General features: G+C 46.4%; 1 protein-coding gene across 1 annotated transcript in view; it reads right to left on the bottom strand.

The window, feature by feature from the left end:
- The window catches only part of ASXL2 (ASXL transcriptional regulator 2), a gene marked incomplete at its 3' end in the record, with an annotated part of 123,574 nt that overhangs the window by 15,048 nt on the left and 89,128 nt on the right, over positions 1 to 19,398 (bottom strand). The window contains exons 5-7 of the mRNA XM_081998220.1: positions 17,012 to 17,127; positions 9,871 to 10,000; positions 880 to 1,020 (exon numbers count right to left, since the gene is read on the bottom strand). Coding sequence (XP_081854346.1) covers positions 880 to 1,020; positions 9,871 to 10,000; positions 17,012 to 17,127 — 387 coding nt within the window. The remainder of the gene's footprint in view (positions 1 to 879; positions 1,021 to 9,870; positions 10,001 to 17,011; positions 17,128 to 19,398) is intronic.

Genomic DNA, 19,398 nt, shown 5'->3' on the forward strand with positions numbered 1-19,398 from the left:
ATTTCCTTTGGATTCACCTTCTGTCTATTACTGGCAAAATACCATGTGTTTCGAAGCTTAGATTAAAAGTGCATTATTAGCAAAACGGGTAATATTAAGACAGACCCTGCCCGCCCTGACTTCAGGGATGACAGCAATTATTTTTACAGTAATGGTACCTAACAAAATAAATGCCATGGAGGCCTGTTTCATTAGGGGAAGTTTGCTCTATCTGAAGCCATTCAGAAAATGGCTCTGCAGGTTTATTATTTAATTTACTTAAGTTGCAGAATTTCCTAATTATAGGGGACAAATGAAACATGCCCTGAGAAGTACCTATTTTCACCAGTGATAAAAGGAAATCTAGGATGATTAGCATAGGCAAGAGACCTCAGAATATCCTTAAGTTCACCGAGGTGAATTCCATCATTGGTATACGTAAAAGACACCACAAAAGGTCAGGAGGGCTGAGAAAGACCTAACCTCAATGAATGAGAAGGAAGCCATGTAACAGTGATGTCTGAAGTACCTTTGTACTTCAGACCTTTGTCTGGGAAGGAATTTCTTTCTTCTTTTTAATGTTAATGTTATCTAAGTGTCTTCAGTACATTAAAAAGCCTGCTAAATAATTCAAGTCCTTTTTTGCTTCTCAAAAAGCAAGCTGCAAATTCACAGGTAGAAATCCCTGATGATAAGAAATGAAAAAAAGCTTATTTGCATATGTAAGGTTTAAAATATTGATCCTCATTCACACAGCATACTAGCAGCACCTTCCAGAGCTGTCCACAAGTCACTTTAGCAATGGAATTAATTACACATTTTACTCAATTTTGCTATTTAGGCTTTTGTTCTGTCATCAGAGCAAACAAATCTCTGTAAGCAGAAAAATAAGTATCTTACTTGCATGGAGCCTGTCAGATCTCTGGAACGGTTTCTTCCCCAACCCTGGCAAGGAGTTCTCAAGCTTAACAGAGGGAGAGGAACTGGAGGTGGAGTTGTGAGGGCTGCTTGACTGTCCATCTGACTGCTTTCCTTCCCAAGCTGCACAGGAAATTGAAACATTTAAACACAGGGATGTACAAAGAAATATTACATGAGACATCTGTTTGGACTGAAAGAAAGATTCTTTGGTGCATACCCTAATCCCAGCAGCTCTGGGACAAGCACTTCTAGGATACTTGTATTCCTTTATTCTTGTAGCATTTACTTCCAGCAGGCTTAAAATAAAACTTTGTAGCTATTGGACTATCAGAAAATAAAGGGAGGGACAGCCATTTCACTCATGGATCGATTTATTTCCCAGTTAGTCCCATCTTATTTTCCCATCTATACCAAATCCAGTAATGATCTTGCTAAAAGTTGCTTTTGGAGGCAGCTTTAGTTACTGCTAGAGCTCACTGTCAGGAAAAATCACAGAACCACAGCAGGGTTTGGGTGGGAAGGGGCCGTTAGAGGCCATCTAGTCCCACCCTCTGCAGTGAGCAGGGACATCTTCACCCAGAGCAGGTTGCTCAGAGCCCCATCCAGCCTGACCTGGGTGTTTCCAGGGATGGGGCATCCACCACCTCTCTGGGCAACCTGGGCCAGGGTCTCACCACCCTCGTTGTCAAAAATTTCTTCCTTGTATCTAGTCTGAATCTATTTAAAACTGTTACCCCTTGTCCTGTCACTACAGGCCCTGCTAAAAAGTCTGTCCCCATCTTTCTTATAAGCCCCCTTTAAGTACTGGCAGGCTGCAGTAAGTACTGAAAGGCTGCAATACAGTCTAAAATCTCTTCCTGCTTTATGTGTGCTTTCTAAATTTTAACCTACTATTGTAGCTTTTGTTCTTTTAGACCACCTGCAGTAATTCCTCCTCCTCTTTCAAATACTCGAGATATTTTCATGTCCTCCTCCAAAATCACCACAGCCAAACTAGACAGATTTCACCACTGTGATTTCTCCTTACAAATCACTGCCACCCACATTCTCTTTTGTATAGCAGTATTTTTTCTGCCAGTGGGAAGAGCTTCTTCCCTAGATTGTCCCTGCTTTCCTTTCCTTCCTCTTCTTTAGTGAAATGAATTGAGAACATGAGTTGGTCTTCCCTCTACTCTCTTTAGGTTTATGTGTAATAACAGGTACTCACTCAAGTATTGAAAGGTACTGAAGTGCCATACCTTGAAAGAGAAACTCCCCAATACATGTGGTTAAGTCACAAACTAAATGAATGCTGGCTCTGATTAATGACTTGCACCAATCAATTCCTTCACCTAGTCTGTGTCAGCTTTGTTCCCCATCTGCGTCTCTTACCCTCCTCTCTGCCTGGTTCTTTTTCCCTTCCTTCTCTTCCTTACAGTGGCTGTTCCAGTTCTGACTAAATACATTAGTGTTCAGGCCCTGAAATTGTGGAATCAGTGTGTTGCTTTCTATTAGAATACTGTTCTCTCACCACTTGTATGTTTAACTTCTCCATCTCAATATATCCCACTGTCCCGGCTATGAGCTGTTTCTATGCGCTATCACAGAATCACAGAAGTTGGAAAGGACCTTCAAGATCATCAAGTCCAACCATTAATCCAGCGCCACCATCATCACCAAACCATGTCCTGAAGCGCCACATCCACACGTTTTTTGAACACTTCCAGAGATGGCGAATCCACCACCTCCCTGGGCAGCCTGTTCCAATGCCTGACCACTCTCTCAGTAAAGAAATTTTTCCTAATATCCAATCTAACGCTCCCCTGGCACAACTTGAGGCCATTTCCTCTCATCCTATCGCTGGTTACTTGGGAGAAGAGACCAGCGCCCTTATCGCCACAACCCCCTTTCAGGCAGTTGTAGAGAGCGATGAGGGCTCCCCTCAGCCTCCTCTTCTCCAGACTGAACAACCCCAGTTCCCTCAGCCGCTCCTCATCAGACTTGTGCTCCAGACCCCTCACCATCTTCGTTGCCCTTCTCTGGACACGCTCCAGCACCTCAGCATCCTTCTTCTAGTGAGGGGCCCAACACTGAACACAGGATTCAAGGTGCGGCCTCACCAGTGCCAAGTACAGGGGCACGATCCCTGCCCTGCTCCTGCTGGCCACACTAGTGCTGATACAGGCCAGGACGCTGTTGGCCGCCTTGGCCACCTGGGCACACTGTCGGCTCATATTCAGCCGGCTGTCAACCAGCACCCCCAGGTCCCTTTCCGCTGGGCAGCTCTCCAGCCACTCCTCCCCAAGTCTGTAGCGTTGCATGGGGTTGTTGTAACCCAAGTGCAGGACCCGGCACTTGGCCTTATTAAACCTCATACAGTTGACCTCAGCCCATCGATCCAGCCTGTCCAGATCCCTCTGCAGAGCCCTCCTGCCCTCCAGCAGATCAACACTCCCACCCAACTTGGTGTCATCTGCAAACTTACTGAGGGAGCACTCGACCCCCTCATCCAGATCATCAATAAAGATATTGAACAAGACCAGCCCCAGAACCTAGCCCTGGGGAACACCACTTGTCACCGGCTGCCAGCCGGATTTAACGCCGTTCACCACAACTCTCTGGGCTCGGCCATCCAGCCAGTTCTTTACCCAGCGAAGAGTAAACCTGTCTAAGCCACGAGCCGCCAGTTTCTCCAGGAGAATGCTGTGGGAGAATGCTGTGGGAGACGCTGTCAAAGGCTTTACTAAAGTCCAGGTAGACAACGTCCACAGCCTTTCCCTCATCCACTAGGCAGGTCACCTGGTCATAGAAGGAGATCAGGTTGGTCAAGCAGGACCTGCCTTTCATGAACCCATGCTGGCTGGGCCTGAGCCCTTGGTTGTCCTGCAGGTGCCCTGTGAGCACTCTCAAGACCAACCGCTCCATGATCTTCCCCGGTACAGAGGTCAGGCTGACAGGCCTGTAGTTCCCAGGATCCTCCTTCCGGCCTTTCTTGTAGACGGGCGTCACATTGGAAAGCCTCCAGTCTTCTGGGACCTCCCCTGTTAACCAGGACTGCTGGTAAATGATGGAGAGTGGCTTGGCAAGCTCCTCTGCCAGCTCCCTCAGTACTCTCGGGTGGATCCCATCAGGTCCCATAGACTTGTGGGTGTCCAGGTGGTTTAGCATGTCCTTAACTGCTTCCTCCTGGATTATGAGGAGTACATTGTGCTCTCCACCCCCGTCTTCCAGCTCAGGGGGCTGAATACCCTGTGGATACCTGGACTGGCTATTAAAGACTGAGGCAAAGAAGGCATTAAGTACCTCAGCCTTGTCCTCGTCCTTGGAGACAATGTTCCCCGCCATATCCAGTAGGGGATGGAGATTCTCCTTGCCTCTCTTTTTGTTGTTAATATATTTGTAAAAACATTTTTTATTATCCTTTACAACTGTGGCCAGACTGAGCTCTAGCTGGGCTTTTGCCTTTCTAATTTTGTCCCTGTTTGACCTAACGAGATCCTTGTACTCTTTGTGAGTTGCCTGCCCCTTCTTCCAGAGGTGATAAACTCTCCTCTTTTCCCTGAGTCCCAGCAAAATCTCCCTGTTCAGCCAGGCTGGTTGCCTTTCCCGCCAGCTCTTCTTACAGCACATGGGGACCATTTGCTCCTGCACCTTTAAGATTTCCTTCTTGAAGACTGTCCAGCCTTCCTGGACCCCTTTGTCCTTCAGGACTGTCTCCCAAGGGACCCTCTCAACCAGTGACCTGAACAGGCCAAAGTCTGCCCTCCGGAAGTCCATGGTAGCAGTTTTGCTGACTCCTCTCCTTACTTCACTCACAATTGAGAATTCTATCATGTCGTGGTCGCTAAGCCCAAGACGGCCTCCGACCACCACATCTCTCACCAGTCCTTCTCTGTTTGTAAACAGCAGGTCCAGCAAGGCACCTCCCCTAGTGGGCTCACTCACCAGCTGTGTCAGGAAGTTATCCTCCACACACTGTAGAAACCCCCCAGATTGTTTCCTCTCTGCCGTGTTTTACTTCCAGCAGATGTCCGGTAGATTGAAGTGCCCCACAAGAACAAGGGCCAGCGAATGCAGTCACTACGTCTGAGGGCAGAGCTGCCACCAGCAGGACCGAGCCAGGCTGGAGGAAGGGGCCTGCAGGAACTATACAAGGACAAATGCTATCATGTAGATAGGAGCGGAAAAAAGGACCCCATGGATGCTGGCAAAAAACATACAAAAGCCACTCATGTTGCAGTAACATTCAAAGGCTTTTACAGTAATCGATCCTCAGTCTAACTGGGGGCTGCATAAACACACACTGTTCCTACGTGAAATCAGCTGAATAAGGTCATAGCAAAAGCTGAGCTATATGGCTTTCCTGAGGCCACACATGAAATGAGTTTGATCCTTAACTTCTTCCTGTCCCTCACAACCCCTTCACAGGGCTGGAAGCTGGCATGGATAGATAACAACTCTTCAGGAAAGACAGGCAAGGAAGATGAATCAAGGTTGTCTCTACCCATATGAGCCCGTGGGACAACAAGAGCTGAATCCATGGGTCCTGGGGGAGCCCATCAGTATCCTTACAAAGCCTGTCTCTACCATCTTTGAAAAGAAATGAAGATCATGGGAGATCCCCCACAACTAAGAAAGGCAAGTGTTGCACCCGCCTTCAAAAAGGGCCCAAAAGACAATCTGAGAAAAGACAGACTGGTCAGCCTCAGTTTTCTCCCCAGGAAAATCATGGAGTAAGTCCTCTTTGAGCACACTTCTGGTCACACAAAGGAGATAATGATGACTGGAAACAGTCACCATGGATTTACCATGGGTAAATCATGTCTGACCAGCCTGGTTGCCTTCTGTGATCAAATTACTGGATTTAAGGATGAGAGAAGAGAGTTGGATGCCATTTACCTTGACCTTAGCGAGGCATTGGACAAGGGTGTCCCACAATACTGCATGCGAGCTGGGACATTAGGATCTGGGCTGGTGGACAACCAGATGGGTAAGCAGCTGGGATGTAGCCAGGCTTGGAGAGTCATGCTCCATACTCTGCCTGCATGCTGGCCACAAGCGAGTGCCTCAGGGCACCAGTCCTGGTTCACATTTTTATTTGGGGGAGGCAATGGAGCACTTGCTCAAGTTTGCAGGTAACACCAAGTTTGTCACTTCGTCTGAGGGCAGAGCTGCCACCAGTGGGACCGAGCCAGGCTGGAGGAAGGGGCCTGCAGGAACTGTACAAGGACAAATGCAATGTCCCCCCCGGGAAGGCAGAACCCCTGGCAGTGATCCAGGCTGGGGGCAGTGCTGCTGGAGGGGACCTGCGGGTCCTGGCAGATGCAGCCTGAACTGGAGCCCTGGCACCAAAGTCCAACAGCATCCTGGGCTGTAGGACCACAGCCCACAGATCAAGTGAATTGATTATCCCCCTTGGCTAAGCACTCGTTACACCACACCCTGATTCTGTGTCCTGTTCTGGCACCTCTAATACAAGGAAGACACAAAACCCAGGAGAGAGCTCAGCTGAGGGCCACCACAATGCTCAAGGGGCTGCAGTACTTGCCCTGTGAGAAGAGGCTGAGGGACCGGGGCTTGTTTGGGCTGGCAAGAAAAAAGGTTGAGGAAGACCTGGTAGCCACCACTCTGTTCCTACCGGAAGGCCAGCAGGAAGATGCAGCCAGGCTTGTCACAGTGGTGCATGGCAGGAGGACAAGAAAAAACGGGCAAGAGTCAGCCAGGATATAAGGAAATATTTTATGCCCATGAGGACAGTCTGCAACGGTGTGGGGCCCAGAGAGGCTGTGCCACGTCCATCCTTGGAGGTTTTCAAAGATCTGACTGGCCAGAGCCCCGAGTGACCTGGTAGAGGCCAAGGTGACCCTGCTCTGAGCTGGAGGTTGGACTGGAGACCTCCTGGAGGTCCCTACCAACATGAGCAGTCCTATGATTCTAACATATTATCAGAGTAGTACTGGAAAGGCCGGATAAGTTGACACGCAGAATGTATGACAGCTTGCAACTGTAATGTAGCAGCAAAACATGGGGAAGTCAGAGAGAAAAAAAACAATAACAAAAATTCAATAGAGATGCTGGAAGAAAATAGTTCATCCTTGATTAAAGTGGATGTGGCGACAGTTTGGGAAGTGTGAAACCAAAATAAGGAGAGAAACCGATACGCCATGACCTCCTGCCCCAGAGGCCTGTCTTTCCTCTCCTGGGATGAGCCAGAGAGCAGGCCTCCACCAGCGGGATCCTGGCCATACCCAGGAAAGGCAAAAACTTTTTTTTTTTTTTAAGAATCACAAAAAATAACGACACCAAACAATACTTTAAGTACTCTAACTATTGTGAGTTTGGCTTACTTACTCCATTAGTTTATTATAATAATTACTCTATGTTAGTTAACAATCTTACAAATATCCTACCTCTTTTAGTCCCTCTTAGGTCTCCCCGGTTCCTACTTCCCTAAGTGAAGATGCAATTCCCTCTGGGCCAGAAAGCTCAGGAGATGGGGTCCTCCAGCAACAATATCTGCCTGTTGTGCTAATTTACCACTCAGGTTTAATCCTAGTTAGCAGAGAAATTTCAAAAGGCTTTTAAGCTATCATTTTATGCTAAAGACTTCATACACCTGGCACTGCATTTTCTTAATACTGTCATGGGAATTGTGCAATTTTCTATGGGATTCATTTTGGCTTCCTTCTCAGACCACACCAGCCTAAGTGTAAAGGGCACAAGCACAGCTTAGGACTGAGTTTCAAATGAGCAAGATGATATTAACCTTTTTTCCCTTAACCTTTTTGAAAGGATCTGAACTACAACGCTGCCTGGGAACAACAGGTAACCTTATCAACTGTTAAATATTTACTCTGCTATTAAACGATGCATGAAATACAGCTGATAAATATGCCCGTTCCTTTCAATTGGATATATGGTGCATAGCCGCAACCTTGCATGTGTCTGAACAGATGTTACAAGAAACATTCCAGCAGTGTATAACCAGCAAGCCAGGACAGATTGGTCTAGTTTTGGTTTGGATTTGTTTAGAGCTATTTGCAAAGGAAGAATAAACAAACACACTAAAACACAGAAAGAATTTTATACTAAGGAAAATCAGTATGAGATGAGGAAACATCTTCAATTATGTAAAAGGCAGTAGGGAGAAGAAATCAAATAACCTGCACTCTGTGTCCACAGTGAATTGGACAGGAAATCTTGGGTTTAAACCCAAGGAAGCAAGAAAAGATTCTGATTCGAGGCTAAGAAAAACATTTTAAGGATCAAATTAACAAAGTAGGAAGAGCAAGACTTGCTGGGAGTTTTTGGTCTTTGCATGAATAGCATTTCTCTGAACAGACTTTAGACGACATCTGTTAGGAATGCATCATACTCCTGCCCTGAGGAAAGGATGTGCACTCGATGAGCTCCCAAGGGTACTCCTAGGCCTAGTTTTTGATGGCGCTCTGAAATTTCTGAACCTGACCACTGAATTTCAGCTAAACATTCATGTAATTACACCAAGAATATCCAAGAACAAAATGTTTTTCATGTTAGTATTGTCTTATTGCTGTTGTATAATCCTCTCTGGCTACTTCTATACCAGTAAACAGAACGGTGACACTGGGCACGCCCCTGGCCCTCAGAACAACTGGCACAAACTGGCCGTGTTCACATCCTTAAGCTTTCCATCTCCCCCAGGCAGGGTTAATCACACTGAAATGTTCAAGGCCAGGTGGGACGGGGCTCTGAGCAGCCTGGTTTAGTAGAAGGTGTCGCTGCCCATGGCAGGGGGGTTGGAACTGGGTGATCTTTAAGGTCCCTTCCCACCCAGACCATTCTGTGATTCTGTGATTCTATGAAATAAAGGTTTAAGGAGCCCGGCTCAAAACAAACAAAAATTAGTAGTTTTTAGTGTGTTGTTTGCCACAAGGCATTTACAAAGTCAACATTCCCACCCCCCAGGTTAGGCAAATCCACTGAAGACAATCCCACCAAGTCCATGAAATACAAAGACACCTCCTCTTGCTTTGGAGGTCCCTGAGCACAACACGCTTCATTCTGGGCAAGCACTACTACGTGCCTACCCTGCGTTTACACTCTTGATGCAGCGTTGGACACAGGTCACCACACCAGCCAAATGTGTTTGGTTTGTTTTGATAGGCCCACTGTTCCGATTTCTGCCGTAAGCATGAACAACAGCAAATCAGTGCTCAGCGATCTGGGAGATGGTAGAGAGCCGCTACTGTTAATGTTTGCCGATGACTCGACAAATAGTGGATTGATAAAATAATGACAGCGTTAGTCTACAGTTTACTCATACAACACGAAAATCAGTCTGTTCAAACACAGAGGCATTCCTTGCACCTAAAAGAAAACAACTTGAGTCATGCTCACAGAACCAGGAGCTTATAATGGAAATCAGTTCCACTGAAAAAAATTTAGAGCAAACTAGCTAGAAATAGCTACCAAGAATTTATGATAACTAGTGAAATGCTGCTGCTAGTAAGGGAGCTAATGCACTGTTAAATCAACAAGAGAAGAGTAGCATAAATTCTATTTGCAGAATGGAATTTCTACTGCAGCATAAATGCTGGAAACCACTTGGGGATCTTTTGGATCAGAACGTACATCTTTGGAACAAGACATGAAAGTCACACTACTGAATGAGAAGCCACTTTGGAAAGAAATAAATACTAAGAGAAACACCACCTAATTTGCTTAGCCATGAGAAGTACCTGACCACAGTATACAGGCAACTATACAGGAAGACATTTGTCACAGAAAGCTTTTTAACCAGATAACGGCACACTAAGATCTAGTAAAGATCTACTCTTAACTGAATGCATTCCTAATAAAATCAAAGCTGGGAAAACAGAAGCTGGACTATTTCAGAAACAAAAAGAACGCCATATGAAAGAGCACTTCTCTCATCCCCTAAGAACAATAAAAGGCACATTAGAGAGACACAACAGCAAAAGAACACATAGGAGTGTCACTGCCACGTACCGGATTTTGCAGTTGTGGAGTCACTGGCTGCCTTGACAGCCTTCAGAAGGACGTGCTGATTAGAAGACACGGGCATGCCTGCTCTGCATTGCTGCTGCTGCTGTTGCTTTTGCTGCTGCTGTTTTAAGGCCTGGGGAAGAGGACAAACAAACATGACCAAAGAGAAATTCAAAATATTCCTAGAAATCATTAGTACACCATACCAACAACTTGTTTTACAGAAATCGATAGTTGGATTCTGATTTTAACTACACCAAAAGGTCAAAACGACTTCCGAAACAGTTTGCTTGGGACACTGATACTGTCTATTTAAATACACTAATACAAGTAGACACATTTCCTACCTAGCAAAAAGTTAATGGCTGCAGAACATCTTAAGTTGTGTCATTTCATAAAAAAAAAAAGATCTCTAGAGAATGCAAAAAGAAAGGATTCCAAATCTGGAATTCGTTCAAGAAGTAATTATGCAAATAACTTCAAAGTAAAAGTACCATCATGTAATCCATTTCCATCTCCTGGAGAAGCAAGTAGCAACTTGCTAAAAACCTTCATCATAGACACTACCCATTGGGAAGGACTTTTTAAATTAGGAGAGTAATAAAGATTAAAACACTAAAAGGAATAAAATAAAATCCTTTGTTTCAGAAAAGATTGTTAAAGCAACCATAACACAGCCCAACAGGCACAAATGACTAAGACAAGGAAGTAAGAAGGCATTTGGTTAAACTGCAGCATTTACTCAAACCAAAGTGTTTGTTTTTGAAAAAATGAAATCCAAACCCAAATAAACTTAACAGCAGAATAAATTATGACAGATCAAGTATATAATGGAATTTCAAAATAGGAAGTAACAGGAAATATTATGCTGCATATATACAAATGAATGTGACTTAACTAGAGATCACCACTGTCAATAATAATAATAATAATAATAATAATAATAATAATAATAATAGAACAAAATCATGCAGGAACCTGCAGAATCTGCCTCATGAGGAAAACAGAAAACAGACTGACTTTCAGTTTGTAAAGACACAAATAAGGAAGACTGACAACAAAAATATACAGATAATGAACAAACATATTACACTCCTATATTTTCCAATTTATTAAACAGCTGTTATTCAGCCACTTCTACCACAGCTTAAAAAAACATTCAGCCAAACTGAAACACAGTAAAATTGAAAATCAGTAAGAGGCAGTATCCTCTGCAATGCACAGTTAACCTTCTGTTATTGAGGTCAAAAGCTTTTTTTAAAAAAGAAAGATAAAAAGAGAGACCTGGCATTCATGTGAGTAACAAAAATCCATAAACAAGTTCAGAAAGCTTTTACAAATTGTTCTTTGGTTTGAAGGTGAACTGCAGGCAACAGTGAATGTCAAGAAAGTACTAGACAATGAAACCACTAATATGTTCAGGGGTTGTGTGAATCCCACACTTCCATTATGCAAATCACTTCAAATATTTAAGGTTTTGTATATTTAGTTCACCTATTCTGTATGCCATTTAATTGGTGCATTTTTCTCGCCTTCGGTAAAACAATTCTGCTTTTGTTCATTGTGTCGCCTCAGTTTTCAATCACACAGCGCCTGACGTGGCCTCTCATGCCAATGATGGCTGAGGCACATGTGGGAAGAGGAGGAAACAATTATTTATTAGATACCTCTTTTTAAATTCTGTGTCAGCTTCGCAGTTATGTTCTCTGTTATAAACATTTGTGGCTTTCTTTAATATATCTAAATTTTTCTTGAGTCCTGTCATAATCACAGAATAATTCCGGTGGGAAAGGACCTCGGAAGGTCTCCAGTCCAATCTCTGGCTCAGATCAGGATCTGCTTGGCCTCCATCAGGTTGCTCAGGGCTCTGGCCAGTCAGGAAAACTCCAAGGATGGAGGTGGCACAACCCCTCTGGGCGCGTGCTCCCCTGCTGGACTGTTCTCATGGGGAAAAAGCTTTCCTTTACGTCCTCTTTTTCCTAATACCATTCAACTTATGCCCATTGTTCCTCACCATCCCACTTCCTTCACTGTATTGTGACGAGCCTGGCTCTGTCTTCTCAATAATCTCCTTCTAAATATAGGGGGGTGGGGAAGGGTAGATGTCCAGCACCCCATAACAGGCCCAGCTCCCCCATAAGACTCCATACCAGGTCCAGCACTCCTCAGCTCCCCCATACCAGTGCCAGCTCCGCATAACACCTCACAACAGGCCCAGCATCCCTCAGCTCCCCCACACCAGGACCAGCTCCCCATAACACCCCACAAACAGACCTAGCTCCTCCACAACACCCCATATCAGGTCCAGCATCCCTCAGCTCCCCTGCAACAGGCCCAGCTCCCCCACAACATCCCACAGCAGGCCCAGCTCCCCCACAACATCCCACAGCAGGCCCAGCTCCCCCACAACACATCATACCAGGCCCAGCTCCCCCATAACACATCATACCAGGCCCAGCTCCCCCATAATATCCCACAGCAGGCCCAGCTCCCCCACAATATCCCACAGCAGGCCCAGCTCCCCCACAACATCCCACAGCAGGCCCAGCTCCCCCACAACACATCATACTAGGCCCAGCTCCCCCATAACATCCCACAGCAGGCCCAGCTCCCCCATAATACGTCATAAGAGGCCCAACTCCCCCATACCGCCCCACCCCAGGCCCAGCTCCCCTCAGCGCCAGCCATGCAAGGCCCCACTCTGCCAGCCTGCCTCTGACAAGAACCAGCCAATCAGGAAAGCGCTAACTACCCTGCACCCACCAATCAGGCAGCAGCTTCCAGGCACCGTGGCTACGGAAGCCTCTGGAGGCGGCAGGGGGTCTGTCAGAGGGTCTGGTCTCTCAGAGGGTCTCTCTCTCCAGAGCCCCTGGAACACAGCAAACCCCTCAGCCAGCACCAGCCCACTGACTCTCTTCTAACCCCTAACGAGTTCGTTATTTTCGATTTGTTTGCCTTTAAGTTGTCCCTTTGTTCTCGCTGGGTGCACTGTGCGGCCCTGGATGGAAGGCAGATGTTCCTCAGCACACAGGTGTGTTTGCACAAAGGGCAGCTCTGAGGTGAACCCTGCTGTTAAGGGCGGAAACCACCACTTCATAGAGTTGAAAAAGAGCACAATTAAAAATGGCGCCCATCAGTCAGTATCATCAGCTCCTCCTTTAACTGTAATTTAAACAAAGACCTTATGTCAGCAGCTTGCCCTGTCAGCTCCACTGTGGATGACAATGGTGGTGGCAGCAGGACCAGGAGCTGCTCCTAAGCACCCGCTTCTTGCTCTGGACCTGCCGACAGTCTCTGGAAACAAGGTTAAAACCCCACAGGGATGCACCTAATGGGGAAAAACCTGCATTGTACAGCTCCCTTCTTCACACAAAAGGTGGCAAAGTGACTATTCATGGACTGGAGAGCTTTTGTAGGGCGTAGCCTAACCCAGTCCCTGGCCTTATTCATAGAATCACAGAATGGTTTGGGTTGGAAGGGACCGTAAAGATCACCTAGTTCCAACCCCCCTGCCATGGGCAGGGACACCTTCCACTACAGCAGGTTGCTCAGAGCCCCGTCCAACCTGGCCTTGAACACTTCCAGGGATGGGGCATCTACCACCTCTCTGGGCAGCCTGGGTCAGTGCCTCACCACCCTCATAGTGAAGAATTTCTTCCTTTAATCTAAATTTACCCTCTTTAGTTTAAAGCCATCGCTCATTGTCCTGTCACTACATGCCCTTGTAAAAAGTCCCTCTCCAGCTTTCTCGTAACCCCCTTCAGGTACTGGCAGCTGCACTAAGGTCTCCTCGGAGCCTTCTCTGCTCCAGGCTGAGCCCCCCCAGCTCTCCCAGCCTGTCCTCCCAGCAGAGCTGTTCCAGCCCTTGGAGCATCGCTGGGGCCTCCTCTGGCCCCGCTCCAGCAGGTCCGTGTCTCTCCTGTGCCGAGGGCTCCAGAGCTGGACGCAGCCCTGCAGGGGGGTCTCCCCAGAGCGGGGCAGAGGGGCAGAATCCCCTCCCTCGCCCTGCTGGCCATGCGGCTTTGGGGGCAGCCCAGGACACGGTTGGCTTCTGGGCTGCGAGCGCACGTTGCCGGTTCCTGTCCAGCTCTTACCCACCAGGACCCCCAAGTCCTTCTTCTCAGGGCTGCCCTCAATCCATTCTCTGCTCAGCCTGTATTTGTGCTTGGGGTTGTGCCAACCCAGGTGCAGGACCCTGCACTTGGCCTTGTTGAACTTCATCAGGTTTGCACAGGCCCACCTCTCAAGTCTGTCCAGGTCCCTCTGGCTGGCATCCTTTCCCTCTGGTTGTATTTTAGTTTTAACTCTGATATCTTTATGAATTAAATCCTGATCCTTATTTCCTACAGGACCTGATACTTACCATCAGTATAGCGACAGCATGGTGTTCCAGAGATAAAAGTTCTCACTTAGAAATCTGCTCTCTCTTCCCTCCAGTAATATTATAATTACTTAGTGCTTAAGACAGGAGGGCTCAATCCAGCCAGCTGCCTTCTCCAGTGCACACTAGCAAATAATCTGGGTTGCAGACATAAAACTAAAAATACGAAAGCCTTCTTTTAGCTCTTGTTTCCCTCAATATCTTAAGTTTTTCCTACTACTCCACTCATAACACTGCTGTCTCCTTCCTGTTGTCTGTATTTGCTCATTCTATCTACTTTTATAACTCTTCCTGACCATAGTGGCAACTGTGTTTAGGTAGAGGTGGAAGATTGTTGCCAGAGAGGTGGTGGATGCCCCATCCCTGGAGACACCCCAGGTCAGGCTGGAGAGGGGCTCTGAGCAACCTGCTCTGGTTGAAGATGTCCCTGCTCACTGCAGGGGGTTGAACTAGAGGCCTTTAATGGTCCTTTCCCACCCAAACCCTCCTGTGATTCTATGCTTCTATGTGATATTAGCTCAAAATGTCAGAATTCCACTGGAACTATAATTAAGCAAAGGATTGGGCATGGAATGTTCTCAATTTGATCCAAAACTCGAGCAAGCTTTGGGCAGGTAAGGCAGAACGATTGAATGGTTATGGTGTTCTTTGGGAACACCTTTTTCTCCTGTGTGCCTAGAAGGCAAGTTATTTACTATGCTACGATTTGATGCCACAAGAGTTGAGTTCAGGGAGAAAAGCTGTTGTGATGGAAGATGACGACCAGCAGAAACAGCTTTTTGCCTTGCAGAGAGCTGCAGAACTGTGAAGTACAAACAGGTATGCTATGCAGACATCAAGGCCTCCATGTGGGTCCCTATTTCTTTTTCAGGGTTTCTGATTTTTTTCCCCAAACCAATGAGATTAGCAGTGAAACTGAGAATGTTGCCTAAATTTTGGAATTCTCTGGCTCTGACCATACCTCATGACATTCAGAGACAGTGCTAGAACTAGGATGCTCAGGAAGTAGACATATCAGAATAAGAAAGCTGGGTCGTGGAGGAGGGAGAGAGCAGAGACAGAGGGGAATGAATATAAAGGTGGGGGAAAGCTGGTGGGAGCAGGAGCATGGGGAATTCAGAGATGAAAAATATAAGACTACTGGGCATGTAAGGACAGAGGCTAGGAAGAGAAGAGAAAAGTAGATGGAGTGTTAGGTTTAGAAATAGTGTAGGTTTGGTAATGGAGGAGTGTAGGTTTGCCCAGAGGTCCCTTCCAACCTGTGATTCTATGAAACAGGGACCTATGGACCAGAGAAAATGAAGAGGAACTGCTGAGCATAAGAGGGGAAAGAGGACTGTTAGTAACAAACTGAGTCTGTTTGATCACTCTCTTAAAAGACAAAAGCCTTTGCGGATGTTGGAGAGAAATGATTGCCAGCCAGGCTTAAAGAGGGATGAGGAAGGGAAAGCAAAGAGTATAATTAACATCTTGCTGAATTAGTGAGAAGCAATTTTCTGAGGATTTGAATAAAAGTGGAAGCTTGACTCTGAACTTCAGAAGAAAATCTGCCTGAAGTGACAACACGATCTCGCTTCTTTATGGCGGCATGGGTGAGCAACATCACAGTAACACTGATGCTTCTGTCAAGCCGAGCGGGAAAAGAAAGGAGAGAGAAGATTGCCTAAAGCTGGCATTTCATTCTGACACCAACTCAACTCTTTCTTGCTGGAAACAAAGCTCCAGTTTATCCAGTTGCCTTATCTTCCCCAGAATGTTCCCTCAATAATATGCCCTAATTAGATCCTTCTCTCTCACTGCAGCTCCTCTTCCCAAGGCCACAGGCATCTCTGTTAGCTGAATGCCATCCTGAGTGTTGCTTCTCAGTGGGAAAAAGTCAGGGAAACAGGCTGGGCTGGAAAGTGTAAAACCTATCTGGAACACATCCTGATTTCATCTGTCTGTGACAAGCTTCCGTAATCCCTGGACTAGCACCTCCTCTGCAACTTGATTCATAAATCCTTACAGATTTTTACCTTACTAAGGAGTAATCTAAAATCTAAATCTAACTCTGATAAAGCATTTCCTTTCTAAGGACCATGAAAAACTGAACAATGCAGTTGGGGAAACACCTGCAAATAAGCCACTTGGAACAAATTCATCTCGCATTTTTCACTAGGAGAAACAAATCATTTGAACTACACTCACCCATTCCGTCCTGCCTGCACACAATTAACACTACCTACACAACAGTCACTCCCCAAGCATAAAAAATAATCAGTCCTCCTCTTTCTCTTGTAACACCCAGCAGAAGTGCAATGCAAAGCCAGTGTGCTCTCCTTCCCCCTCTCCCCTCCATATACACCGCACCCACAGAATTCCTTGGGGGGGGGAAAGTAAGCTGCTAACTAGGGGAAGAAGTCAGTGGATATAATTCTTTTCCCAGAAAGACCTTCCATTTACCAAAACAGACTGCAGAAAGCTTAGCACACTCATCAAAAGGCTGGGTGAAAAGAAATAATATTTTATATCTATTCTCTAAAACAGTAATTTTAAAAGTCCATGCACTTATTTAGGGAAAATGCAAAAGAACTAAATAGCGCAATATTTTGAATCACCTTTAAGACAAAAGGATGTTTTAGCAAAACCTTGTTTACTGTGAGACAGCCAGGAAGTCCTGAATTACTTCCCTGCAGAGTGCAGTTGCACTGAGAAAGATGATTTAGCAGAGAAATAAAATGGCTGCAACGATCCCTACAGCAGGTTCCAGACTAGGCTACTTACCTGTTTGAGTGCCTTCTTGCTGTGCTTCTGGGATGAGGAGATGACTTTGCCTGTCTGGATGGAAGGTGACGGGCAGCCTGACTGAGGGGAGGATGTCTGTGACAGTCTAGATGACACTACAAGGGAAACAAACAAACAAACAAACATAAGACCTTTATACAGCTGACTGCAGCATGTTAGTCAGTCCTCATAATTTCATACATACACAGAGCCTTTGGGTGGGAAGGGGCCGTTAGAGGCCGTCTAGTCCCACCCCTGCAGTGAGCAGGGACATCTTCACCCAGAGCAGGTTGCTCAGAGCCCCGTCCAGCCTGACCTGGGCTGTTTCCAGGGATGGGGCATCCACCACCTCTCTGGGCAACCTGGGACAGGGGTTCACCTCCCTCGTTGCCAAAAATTTCTTCCTTAGATCTGGTCTAAATCTCCCCTCTTTTAGTTTAAAACCGTCACCCCTTGTCCTGTGGCTCCAGGCCCTGCTGAACAGTCTGTCCCCATCTTTCTCCTCAGCCCCTCCAAGCCCTGGCAGCTGCACTAAGGTCTCCCCGGAGCCTTCTCTGCTCCAGGCTGAGACCCCCCAGCTCTCCCAGCCTGTCCTCCCAGCAGAGCTGTTCCAGCCCTCGGAGCATCGCTGGGGCCTCCTCTGGCCCCGCTCCAGCAGGTCCGTGTCTCTCCTGTGCCGAGGGCTCCAGAGCTGGACGCAGCCCTGCAGGGGGGTCTGCCCAGAGCGGGGCAGAGGGGCAGAATCCCCTCCCTCGCCCTGCTGGCCACGCGGCTTTGGGGGCAGCCCAGGACACAGTTGGCCTTCTGGGCTGCGAGCGCACATTGCCGGCTCCTGTCCAGCTTTTCACCCACCGGGACCCCCAAGTCCTTCTCCATGGGGCTGCTCTCCATCCCTTCATCATCCCTGTGCTGATACCAGGGGTTGTCCCGACAAATTTTAGATCATCTCATGAGGCTCGTGAAAACTGCACTTCTAGCAAATGTTGCTTTTTGCAGGAGGAATAATTTCTACTTCTTCCTTGCCACCAAGGCAGCTGTTTTCCTCTGAAAGCCAACAGCAAGTCCTATGACTAACTTCAGTTTTTTCATCTCTTGTCCATCTCATTTTTATTAATCTTGTAAATAGCTGCTATCAAACAACACTGCAGCTTGGAAAAGCTTCAGATTCAGACAGGTTTAGCCAATTCAAATCTAACTGGAAATACAGACACGGGCAATGGTCGTCTCACCCGGAATGACCTGTAGTCAGACACCTAACTGATTGCAGTTTCCGATCAGATTAAATCTGAATCCCATGCAAGAGTGGGAAGATAAATGATATGCAAAGGAATTGAAACTTGACTATTACTTGCTCCTTTTTAAAAAGAAACAGGGAATATACAGGATATCCCAATAAATGAATGTATATTCTCAATAGATGAGCCTAGACACTTAAAGAAATCTAGTGCTAGCCATATGGAGCCCGAAAGCAGAAGGCTGCTAGTTCCAGGTGATTCAGACTTTCAAACAGCCTCATTACAACCAACAACCTGGGGATGGGAATTAAATAACAGCTGATCACGTAGCCTGAATATACCTGTTCGGCACAGGATACTCCAAACTACGCTGCTCTGGCAGCAGTGGGGTGACACATATGTGGCCAGCCCGGGAAACCATTTGGTCCCAGTCTCTCATAATCACGGTTTTGCCTCTGTTGTCTTGGCAAATATATACTGTGCTGGCCAGAAGCCAAGTTTAATGCACCACATGTACCTATACAAAAAGTCAGGTAATCAGCACACCAGGGCTACTCAAAGCTGGTTAGCTGCTGAGGCTGAAACAGTACAACAAAAGAAGGCAAAAGCAAAATGACATTAACTGGAATGCCTTACGTTGCACAATGGCCGTAAGGAAACAAACACTATGTCGGCATAGCCAAGAACATCAGCGAGACACGGCTGCACCTGCAAGGAACTCTAAAGGTAAATCTGTGAGACTGGGTATGGAGACAGCCAGTTAAAAAGAAAACAACATAAGGTAGCAAATTTATATATACATATATCTGCTCATGAATTTGTGTAGATAATAACGCCTACTGTAAGATCAAGGAAACAAAACAAAGAGTAAAAAAAATGTTTGATCCTGGGGCGGGAAGAACCCCTACCATAAAGGATAATAAACAGATTCACATGTGAACTATTTAAATTATTACTTCCTGAAGTAATTAGTTCTAGAAAACATGAGGCTAAACTAGTATCCTTCTGCAACAGAAAGGAGTTAAGAGAGAATGACAACAGCTCTTCATTACCAATAGCCACAGCGTGACGCTGCTCAGTATCCAGAGAGAAGGGAAGCTCCTGAAAATTGTGCACTGACAGTAAGAATCAGAAAGCAACATTTCAATAAAA

This window comes from Phaethon aethereus (assembly GCF_964289735.1).
Source record: "Phaethon aethereus genome assembly, chromosome: 3".
NCBI lineage: Eukaryota > Metazoa > Chordata > Aves > Phaethontiformes > Phaethontidae > Phaethon > Phaethon aethereus.